The sequence below is a fragment of the Rhinichthys klamathensis genome, unplaced genomic scaffold, assembly GCF_029890125.1.
Source record: "Rhinichthys klamathensis goyatoka isolate OS25496 unplaced genomic scaffold, OSU_Roscu_1.1 h1tg000422l_1, whole genome shotgun sequence".
NCBI classification, from domain to species: domain Eukaryota; kingdom Metazoa; phylum Chordata; class Actinopteri; order Cypriniformes; family Leuciscidae; genus Rhinichthys; species Rhinichthys klamathensis.
The window spans coordinates 1,296,245-1,308,075 of NW_026606920.1; the positions used below are offsets into that span (position 1 = coordinate 1,296,245).

The 11,831-nt window shown below is 37.4% G+C and overlaps 1 protein-coding gene across 1 annotated transcript; it reads right to left on the reverse strand.

Annotated features, from left to right (window-relative positions):
• Positions 1-4,332: 4,332 nt before the first annotated feature.
• On the reverse strand, positions 4,333-11,009 carry gorasp1a (golgi reassembly stacking protein 1a). Its single transcript, XM_056235494.1, has 9 exons — positions 10,831-11,009; positions 10,065-10,145; positions 9,056-9,259; positions 8,880-8,966; positions 6,042-6,172; positions 5,802-5,943; positions 5,228-5,315; positions 5,001-5,141; positions 4,333-4,906 (listed from the first exon to the last, which is right to left on the reverse strand). Exons 1-9 carry the CDS (start codon positions 10,891-10,893, stop codon positions 4,419-4,421), a joined length of 1,425 nt encoding a protein of 474 aa, XP_056091469.1. The 5' UTR covers positions 10,894-11,009; the 3' UTR covers positions 4,333-4,418.
• Between the last annotated feature and the right edge of the window lie 822 nt (positions 11,010-11,831).

Sequence of the window (11,831 nt, forward strand, 5' to 3'; positions counted from 1 at the left end):
TACTTGGCGCGTCAGCACACACGACGGCTGCAACTACAGTGTGGTCTCCCTAGTGGACCAGCACGACAACCGTCTGGATTGAGCCGAGTAGGGGACATCTCTAGGGTCTTCAAGTGGGCACCTTCCGTCCTCAGTGTTTCGTCGACTAGCCCACGACACCTCAAGCGGGCTCGACAGTGACTCTGGCGTCCCAGAGTCACCCCCCTCCGTCCCCCACTCAACTCAGCCCAGCTTACTGACCTCTACATCCCTCCTGCTGCTGAGACCTGACCACAATCTCACAATCTCTCCGCAACCCAACCATACGCGCCAACCCGTTTAGGCTGTCGAGCCCCACTGTCTTCGTTAAAGTAGGTTCAGTGGCAACGGTTCCGTATGGCATACTACTGCAAAACACCATATCCGCCCAATCACCAACCCTCATTCACGCAATTTACACAGGAACGTAATAACTTACTATGCAAACTATACAAATAAACCAACAGACTCTTCGAGTTTTTCAAGAATTCTACGAACCCGTAGCGTGGCGGCCTGCACACAGCCAGCCAGAATATTTCCGTCTCAACCACAGCCAGTTGCTGCTCCTCTCTGCTGCTTCAAGATAAGTTCTTTACTGTGCGACGCAACTCTTGGCCACTGAATCCGACGTCTCTGAGGAACCGGGTTGTAGAGTGTGCCACAAATCCTCGACAACCCACTTCCACTGGATAAACCTGGACTCTCCATCCTCGCTGTTCTGCTTCAGTGGCCAGATGAGCATACCGCAGTTTCTTCCTCTCATATGCCTCATCTACCGCATCCTCCCATGGCACTGTTAACTCTATCAGTTGAACAATGCGTGCTGATCCAGACCACAAAACAATATCTGGTCGTAGTTTAGTGGTGGCAATCTCAGGTGGAAAATTAAGCCGTTGATCAAGATCAGCCAGCATCTTCCTGTCCCTAGCAGCTTCCAGTTGTCGTGGGCGAGAATTGGTTTTAACACCTTTTCTTGGTGGTTGCTCGCCTGGGCGGAGGAATATTGTCTTCTGTGTGTAATGTTTTGCTAGAACAGGCGGCAACTTATTGGTCATACTACGCTTGCCTTCCAATGCTAAAGCCAAACATCGCAATACTTGGTCATGGCGCCAAGTAAACCGACCTTGGCTAAGAGCCACCTTACATCCTGTCAAAATGTTCTTAATGTAATCTTAATGATTACACTAGCTAATAGTTCTGTCAAATGCTAGTATTGTTTCTTTAGGGATCTAATTACCTTTTACACAACCAATGGTGTGTTTAAACTAAAACCCATTTAATTATGACTTATCCCAAAAGGGTGACCAGTAAGCACGGTCTTAGTCACGATCAACTAGTGCAATGCCTGTGCAAAATCATTTTTTGTGTGTTTTTAGTAATTGTTGGTTTGGTATGTTTGATTTGCTGAATAGCCTAGGCTACTTTTACACAGGAGCCTAAACTCTGAGAAAACGGTAACGTTAAGCGCACCAGAATAAAATATAATATTCAGAATTATTAAACAGTGTGGCTGACTTGGCTGACAGATTCAGTTAAATCGCTTACTTTTTCAAAAATGAATCGCTACATTTTCAAAAGTGAATTGCTACTTTTTCAAAAAAAAGAATTGATACTTTTTCAAAAAGAATTGCTACTTTTTCAAAAAAGAATCGATACTTTTTCCAAAAAGAATTGCTACTTTTTTCAAAAAAAGAATTGCTACTTTTCCAAAAAGAATCGCTACTTCTTTCAAAAAGAATCGCAACTTTTTTTCAAAAATAATAATGTAACAAAATAATAATGTAACAAAATAATAATGTAACAAATGTATAATAACACTGTAATAAATGTATAATTACATTATAATAAATGTATAATCACATTGTAATAAATGTATAAGACAGTAACAAATATATAATAACATTTTTTACACTACTTTTTTCAAAAAGAATCGCTACTTTTTTTTAAAGAATCGCTATTTTTCAAAAAGAATCGTTACTTTTTTTTAAAGAATCGCTATTTTTTCAAAAAGAATCGCTTCTTTTTTCAAAAGGAATCGCTCCTTTTTCAAAAATAATCACTACTTTCAAGAATCGCTACTTTTCAAAAAGAATCGATACTTTTTTCAAAAAGAATAATGTAACAAAATAATATAATAAATGTATTATTTTCATTTATTATAATGTAATAAATGTACATTGTAATAAACGTATAATTACATTGTAATAAACTTATAATTACATTGTAATAAATGTATAACAACCTTGAAAAGAATCGCTACATTTCTCGAAAGAAATCGCTACTTTTTTACTTCAGAAGTAAACAGTGTAGCTGACTTAATGTTTAGCTGACAGAATGTTTATCTTTAAACCACAACTTCAATGTGTGCTTCTTTTACAGATATTTAATGATATCTTTTGCATTTCGAATCCAAACAATGTCAAACTCGGCACTGCACTTACTGGTGCCCGTAGCAAGACACCTGTCAAGTTTGAAATCCATCGGATTAACGGTTCGAGAGATATTCGATTAACAGACACACAGACAGACAGACGTTCCTGTAATTTATAGATATATAGAAGATAGATAGAAGATTAGCTTAACACTTTCATTAATGTATTATCAAAAATGAAAATGCTGTCATCATTTACTCACCTCTCAAGCGAGTTCAAACCTTTTTGACATTCTTTCTTCAATGGAACATAAGTTATTTTGAGAAATTTCTTCTTTTTTTTTTTGTGCGTACAAAGGAAAATCAATCCAAAACTATTTGGTTACCATTCTTCTAAATACAATATTTTGTGTTCTGCAGAAGAAAGAACGTCGTGCGGGTTTGGAACGACATGACCGTGAGAGAATGTTAATTTTGGGGGTGAACTATCCCTTTAATCTTTACCTTCAAAAACCTGGGTCATAACTGATTACATGTAATCTGGATTACAAAATCACTTTCCATTTTAAAATACTCGTAATCAGAGTAGTTACATATTATGTCAAAAACCTACACCAAATTAAGCTAAAACTCAAAAACAAAATCACCACTAAAAACAATTTATCATTTGGATCTTTTATTGCAGTGTATGGTTCCAGTGTTTTACACTGATATTTTCCCAGAAACCCAAAGAATATAGTGTGTGTAGGTACAGTAGTGTTTACTTAAATCTTCTCTCAAGCATCAGTAGCATTACTATACAAAAATATACATTTGTGTTCACACTCTAGGAAGAACAGATATTCTTTTGAGTCAAAAGAGTCAAACAACGTTCTCTCTTCACCCTTGTTAAGTACCATGATATCGTCAATGCAAAGAGATGCCTTCAGAAATCACTTTGCCTGTATAGACACACATAAAGTCTTTGTTCAAAGCTGAAACTTTTAGAAATTACAACAATGAATTTAAGATGAACAAAGAGTATTATTTAGATCTCCCCATCATCAAACAGAAATATTAAAGTCCTGGCCTGGGAATGACACTATTCTTAAATGTGGCAGTAATGATTACACTCAATCATAATACCACAGAAATTCTATTGGCATTTATACGATAACTGTATTTGCATAGATTAATAAATGACCAGTCACAAGTAAACTGAAATAGTCCAAAGGAAAAGTGAAATGCACATTCTACTGTAGCAACATTCCACTAGTGTTGATTTAAGGTTTTCAAAGTATAAATAAAACATTACTCTATCCAAGTAGCAAACATTTCAATGAAATATTTGTTGAAAAGATTCTAAAATCACATCTAAATAATTTCAAAATTCTAATTAGCAAAACTAAACAAATACAAAACCCTTGTCCAGTATTAAAAATGTGTACTTAGGCTAACAAACATTCCCACAACACAGAAAGAAAGAAAAAAAACATAAAAACCAAACAGGTTGCAGAGCTTTTAAAAGCTTAAATGTAACAACGTAGCCAAAATATTGTAATGCATTTTCTAGACGAAATTAGTCTATTTTGTGTCACAGTATTCTTAAGATCCTTTGCGTATATTCTGACATTAGCTCTATATAATCTACACTGTGTTCATTTTAACTCAACAATATATGAGTGTCTTTGTAGTAGCTAAATAAATACCACAAATATTTAAAACAAAAAGGTAAATTAAATAAAGGTTTTGGTTGCTACTTTTTGTGAATTTAAATCACAATTTTAATCAAGCAACGGTTTCAACGTAGTAACAAAACATTATCTTCTAAATTAAGATCTACACAATTTAAAATCCTGACCTACGGCCTAAAATCAACAAATCTACTAGCACGCAAAAAATAAAAAGGAAAATTAATTTGGACACAACCATTCAAAAAACACACAAGATACCATTTCCAAGTCCAGGACCATTGAAGCCATTGAAAAACACGCACCCAATGATTGTTGAGCAACTGCGTAAACAAGATACAAGGTACTTGATAGTGACACTACTGAAGAGCAGCTTCACCTTTGACATCTGCACTATGAGAATCAAAAGACATCAGGTCAGAAGAAATGGCCTCTGCTTTGCCCTCAGACCAGCTGCTCTTCAGAAAACTTGGCTCATCAGAAAAACCCTGATTGACATCATCAGTTTCTGAGGGGGAAAGTGAGGACTCGTTGGTTTGCATGGGATATTCTGCAGGCAAGGCAGATGACTCGAGATGAAGGGCGGCGGGATCAATGAGCAGGGAAGAGATGTCTATAGGAGGCACGGAAGATTCGAGAGATGGGATTGAAGAATTCATCAAAGATGCCATGTCTGTTGGCATGCTATGATCGAGAGGTTGATTTGGGAGAAGAGGGTGTGAGACAGAAAGGGGAGGAGAAACATCTGAAGGTGGTGTAATAGAGGAACTGAAATCCGCAGCAAGATACTCCTCTGTAATTTTCTCTTCAGGGTCACGACAAGGAAACTCTCGGTCTTGAAGCTCCTCTGCAAAAAGAGACACATTTTTGCCCATTTTAAAATCTAGACTTGTGCTCACCGAATGAATTCTGTTCACCTAAAATTAGCAAAGCTGCCTCACCAACACCCGATACGTCAATGTCCTCTCGGACAGCTAGGGATGTATTTGTCATGTCAATGGAAGAAGTGGATAGGTCCAGTCGATCTGCCATGTCTGACACTTCTGAATTCATCATGACCACTTCTGACTGATCCGAGAAACCTGGAAGAACCATTGCTTTGATGCATTATTTTCATGATTCATGTTCTACAGACGTGTTAGATGAAGCACATAATTTGAAGCCTTACCAGGATCCATGACTCTCTGAATGGGAGGTGGCAGTGGGGTTTCAAGATCCAAGCCACTCATTGACTGACCAGACCCCATTAAGGACACCTGAGAAAATCCGTATATCACCAAAAAAACAAATGTGAAGCAAATGTGTGAATGTTGTTCAACCAATTTGTGCACATGCACAAACAATTTAAAAGGATATTTCAACCAAAAATAAATTTGTTTGGCAAATTATGTTGCAATGGTATTATTATTATTATATAATGATATATGATCACAAAGTTTGGCCAAATTGTGCTTCCTACAAACAAACATGGAAAAAAAAAATAACAGAAAAATCACAAATTTCAAATCCTGCAGCCCTACTTGTTGAAAAATATCTGTGTTGAAAGTCAATGGGGTCTAATTATGTTTTGGACCCCATTTACTTTCATTGTATGGACAAATCAAAATATCTTGTTTTGTGTTCCACATTAGAAAGAAAGACAAAACTTTGGATCAACATGTAGGTAAGTAAATAACAGCAATATTCTGAGTGAACTATCCCTTTAAATAATATGACCATACTGCAGTCTTGTGAAAAACTACCTCTGTGAATCCGTTTGTAGGAAATTCTTGCTCTGGCGTCCCTGCCACAGGAGAAGCTTTTGGACTGATTTTTTCAGATTTTGGGCTGTCAGGTTGTGCTGGGATTCGGTGCAGGTAGCCATATCCAATGCCACAGCCAAGACTACAAAGGGGTAGGCAGTTATCTGAATTATTTCCTCATTATAATGGCTTTGTCAAGAATTCATTACAGTATTATATCCTCAGTAACAGGGTTATTACCTGCCTTCTCCCCCCCAGGCACCATTTGGTGTGACAACCACCTCCCTGCATTTATTGGTTTCTGTATTGTAGACCAGCAACTTCAATGGTTTTCCCTCATGGGCTTCAATTAGGGAGAAGAAATCCTCTGACTGTTGGGAAATCAAAACATTGCTTGATTGTAAAAACCTTGCATTTTCATCAAGTAAAACTAATAAATGTAGTGGTCACATTATGAAATAAATGTTTTTCTCTAATGAATGTTGGCCAAAATCAAAATTGTAATGATTCAAATATCTCTGAATTATATTCCCCTTTATAATTACAATTTTTTAGCACACCAGGGTGACTAGGAACATGAAATTATTCAGCTATGACTTCCTGTTTCACAGTAGTATAAATAGGAGCAAACACAAAGGCCAAATTCCATTAATCATCCATCCAATCAGTAAAACCAAAGAATATAGTTCTGATGTGCAGATTATAAGAAAAAAGCTAAAGCATTGAAAAATCCCATTTCAAGGGCAATAATTACAAAGTTCCAATCAACTAAAGATGTTACGAATCTGGCCGCAAGAGGACGTGTGTCTATATAGTCTCAATGCATAGTGAGGAGGAACGTTTGAGTGGCCAAAGACTCTCCAAGGATCACAGATGAAGAATTGAAGAAATTAGTTGAGTCAAACAGCACCTATATCACCATAAGTTGTTCAGGAGGGTTTCAAGAAAAATCCTCTACTCTCATCCTAAAACAAACTATATTACAAAGCATATTCAGTTGTCAGACACTACTGGAGCTTTAAATGGGAAATTAAAAGAAGAGCTTTTTGGCAAAATAAATATACTGCTGGAACTTTAATGTTGAGGGCCTATTTTTCTGCTTGAGGTCCTGGACATCTTATTCACATACATGGCGCCATGGATTCTATCAAATACCAACAGATAAAAAATTGAAACCTAGAAATCTTATAATGGGCCATGGCCATGACCTGAACCCTATTCAAATCTTAAGAGTAAAGTGTAACAACATGGACTTGGGAATTTGACGGACCTGGAGGGATTCTATATGGAGGAATGGTCTCTGATCTCTTGTCAGGTGTTCTCTAAACTCATCAGGCATTATAAAAGAATACTCAGAGCTGTTATCTTAGCAAAAGAAGGTTGCAAACAGCATTGAATAAAAGGGTGCCATTAATTGTGGTCAATGTGTATTAGAGGAAAACATTAAAGGTCAAAAGGATTAACAAAGCCAATGTATTTTCACAGGCTTCTTTGTTCATATTTACCAAGGGTGCCAATAATTCTGACCAGGACTGCATATCAGGTTTTTACAATCTACTGCATGTTTGCTAAAAACTCAAACTATATTTGGTAGGGATGCACGATATAGGATTTTGGCCGATATTCGATATGCCGATATTTTCAGACTAATTTTGCCCAATGCCAATACCGATATATTTGTGTGTGTTTTTTAAGTGCAAAAAAAGCTCATTAAAGCTTCTAATAAAGTTCTCAATCAAGAGCAGTGAGTGATTTCCTCTTTGTGTTTTGTTGTTTTATTAACATTAACGAGATAGTTCTCCCCAAAATTTAAATTGTCATCATTTACTCTCTCTGTTGAAATTATAAAAGTTATTTGGAAGAATGTGGCTAACCAAACAGTTGCTGTACTTCAGTGACTTCCATAGTATATTTAAGCACAAGAAAGAAATGAATACAGGTTTGAAACAACATTAGAGTGAGTAAATAATGACAGAATTTTTATTTCTGGGTGCAGAATCTCTTTAAGGACAAGCGGCAGCATATTATACTGTCTCTTTAAGAACTGCACGCGACACGTCTAATATACACGCATTTGACAAGCAGATTTTCTCTGTTTGCTTTCACTTTAGACATAACCAACTTTGTTTATGTAAACCTTGTGTGTATTTGACAGTATCAGCGCAATAAGACTCGAAAGATTAGTCCAGTATATGCAGGCGCTGTGACAGGCTTTTAGTTCCTGTGAGCGTCGGGTGTAACGCGCTCAGAAAAGCGGATGTTAGAACAGCGCATCAGCACGTGAATGATATGTTTACCTAGCAAGACTTTGACGCACATGCAAATAATGAACTTTTGTGAATTGCGGTGTCCCGTGACGGTGAGTGTAACTCTACCTCTGCGTTTACATGTGATGTGATGTGAATGTACGTCGCGTTGTACAGTATGTTGAGATGAAGGCGCCAGAATTGAACTGATAGAATGCACGATACTATGATTTTTCTTCAAAAGCAGATCGTGGAGACATTTTAATCGTCCACGATCAAAAACCGTGAGACGCACACCCCTAGTTGGAAGTTTAAGTTGCTGGCGCTCATGCTTCGTTCGCGTCACGTGCGCATAGGAAACACGCCACCCTATCGGCAAGGCTCATCGGCAGAAATATTCATATCGGCCGATGCCGATGATGGTCATTTTAAGCTTTTATCGGCCGATACCGATGTTGTCCCGATATCATCGTGCATCCCTAATATTTGGTTTAACTTTAGGTTCAAAAATTTCAAAAGTGTTAACTATGTAAAAAGGGTTTCCCACAAGATTTAAACCAGCAGAATCTAATAAAATATGCTTCAGGGATAAAGGGTTTTGACAGAAAAAACACGTTGGTGGATCTTCTCTTAATGTTAAAAACTTGTGTGTCATCCTGGAATGGCCTATTCCACAACAGGTATAAACAATCTGGTCCCATCGGTTTAAAAATTGATAGCAACTTCTGCCAACAATCAGGCTGATTTCATTAAGTTTGTTCATAGTATATAGATCCCAATAACTAGCACGCATAGAACTTGCAAGCATTCATGATAATAATTCACGTCTTACATCTTGCAGAACCTGGTCAGCTCCAACAATGAAGTCTGAATGCTCCTGGAGTCCAGCCAGTGCTGCTGGTGAATTTGGTTCCACATCCTAAAACCAGAGGGTGCAAAATACTTAAACAAAAAGACAAATTATTTAGAGAAATGCATGGATACCTATTAAACGCAAAGATAACTTACCAGAACATGCCAAACATTTTCATTGGCTCCTTGAAAGCTACAGAAGCGGACACTGGCTCCCAGAAGTCCTTGACCACCCCACATGTTGCTGGGAACCACCTCCAATTCCCGGATCCTCATGGTCTTTGTACTATACACTTCCATCTTTACTGGTTTCTCCACATTAGCCTTGAGGAGGTCCTTGAGCAAATCATTCTCCTGATTCTGTTCAGACAGCATATGACCCATTATAATCCAAGTAACAGTGACTACATTTACAGTACATGAAAATAGTTTCTGATTAACAACCATTTTCTGGTTAAGTCTTTGTTCCAACTAAGACATGCACTTTTATTTTCTCTTGAGGATATACTGGAGATGAAGTGTATATTGTAAATAAGATGTTTACATGATTCAAAAACATGATATGCCATAGCTGTCTTATACAGTCTTAGTCTGTATTGTCCCCATGTGGAAATTTTGTTTCAGTGTTTTTTTTTATACACATGGCATTCACACACACACAATCAATTTACACAAACATAAAATCACATCCATCACCTAATACAATCCACTTGACTCGTCAACAACACTGAGACCTGCTCAGTTTACATCCAAAAGAGATTTCTAGAATATTGGCTTCTTGTTATGTCAATCAGTTTTAACTCATTTATATGATGCATGCACAATAACAATACGAACAACATATTCCAATATTCCAGAACATTCTTGTGCATTTGAATGATTGTCATGTCACTGACTACTGAAAACCTTGAGAATCATTTGTTAGTTATTATTACTTATAAGACATTTCGAACTGCTTACAAGAAAAATGCATAATCAAAATATGAAAATATTACAATATTAATTTGAAATTCTTGTGCACGTAAACCTAATCAAATGCACCGATTACTCAATTATGGGATCATTTGTCGGATAATACTTGTGTGACAATGTCTTAAATCTGTGACACATTTTTTCCCCTATATGACAATAAATAACCAATTGAGTTTTACAAATACAAACTTACAAGACGATTATTGCCAATGGATATGATGAAATCAAAAAAGGGCTCCAAACCAGCTTTCGCTGCCGGTGAGTCCTGTTGAATCTGTAAAAGAATTGGAGTAAATCACTGCAGAGCACAAATTCTATTCAGATCTTGTCTATAGTCTTTGAATTTCAAATGCATTCATTGACGTTGCACGCATTATTGTGCACTGGAAAGTTTAATAACATCCACCGAATAGTATGCAATCTGAAGTAATGAATATTTTTGAAAATATATGACGTGTTTATATATATATTACGTAATGCCCCTCTCCCCCTGCAGGTTCAATGACGTGGCGGCTACGCTTAAATATTCGTAAATCCAAAAGCTCTTGGATCACTGACCACGAAACTGGAACTAAAACACATACAAACTAATCAAACACGTGTACAGACTGAAGATGTAACGTGTGACCATAATGCAAGATATCGCAAATGTTATACAATAAGGTGTTTTCGGAGCTGTCATAGCACAACCTGCCGTTACCTGACAGTTGCCACTTTGCAAGCACTTTTCAAACCTTGAAAGGGCTTTCCTAGTTGTTAATACCGTGTATCTGACACAGTTGTTTATTTATCAAATAATTAAAAATATATATGAATGCGCACACTCTGTTTTCTCTCAATGCATATCTGTCAAAGGCTAAAGCAATGCGGACATGATAACTTCATCAAAGCATAGCTAGCACGCAAAGCTGCTCGCTGTCGTACGCAAGTCAGCTAACTGGTAAATTTAAGCAATTTACCCCATGGACGTGAAATCCTTCTGTTCCCCCCTCAGGTGCACCACTGCTCTGCGTTAAACCCATTGCTCTAGAGGGTTTCGATGTTTTGCAATGTTATGTTTAGCTCTCTGAACAAACGACCCAGACAGAGATTACTCATCGCATCGTGGCCATGTTGTCCATCTAGGCAGGAGAGAGCAATCGAACATGATGCCAACGATCAAAGGATTTTTCTAGCTCGGAACCTTTACAGTCTGTGCTCGGATCTCACGTTCTCTATTTTTAATACTTGCCCAGCTAAAACGTTCTCAAAACTTAAGCTAACCTCAATCCTCAACAGTATTCTCTGAATGTGATCTCATTTGGAAACTTATCAGTCTCAGCCTTTATTTCTAAATCAGACATGGTATACTTTACAGTCAGTTCTGTTTTTACCCGGGACGCGATATTTTTTTTCACAGGATGGTAGGGGAAGACTCATGAATATTCATTAGGGAACTCATCCCTGATTGGTCTGATGACCTACCCCTAACCCCGCCCCTAAACCTACCCGTCACTGGGGGTCTGATGACTTACCCCTAAACCAGAGCCATATAGAGTGAGAGTTGCGACAACTCCATTGACTCCAATGGAACGTTTTTTTACAGCAATGGCGGTTCGCGGAGCCTCTCAATAGTTCCCGGAAGTAGCAGCAGCGCGGTAGAGTTACAGCAGAACAGACCGTTTGTGATGCACTTTTAAAAGGTAAGACGTTTAAAGAATAAGATTGTATATTATCAGTACATCTGAATCAAATTAACTTGTAACTTTAACTGTATTAAAGCATGCTAGTTGATTATTGCTCTCTAAATTAGTAGTTTTAGGGGACGTTATCAGGTAAAATAAAGGTCATTGGATGAAGTTAGTACCGCATAACAAACCACGAACAGCATATTAATGTTTAAACCCGTTCTATTTATGCATGTTTATCCTTTGTTGTATAATAAGAGGGAAATACTTCTAAACAGAGGTTAAATATAGCA

Coding starts and splice junctions, on each gene's coding strand:
- gorasp1a (XM_056235494.1), bottom strand. CDS start 10,893: ATGGGTTTAACGCAGAGCAGTGGTGCACCTGAGGGGGGAACAGAAGGA. Junction 6,173..8,879: donor CTGACCAGGTTCTGCAAGAT/GTAAGACGTGAA, acceptor ATTTCCCAACAG/TCAGAGGATTTCTTCTCCCT. Junction 5,944..6,041: donor GCCTGGGGGGGAGAAGGCAG/GTAATAACCCTG, acceptor ACCCCTTTGTAG/TCTTGGCTGTGGCATTGGAT.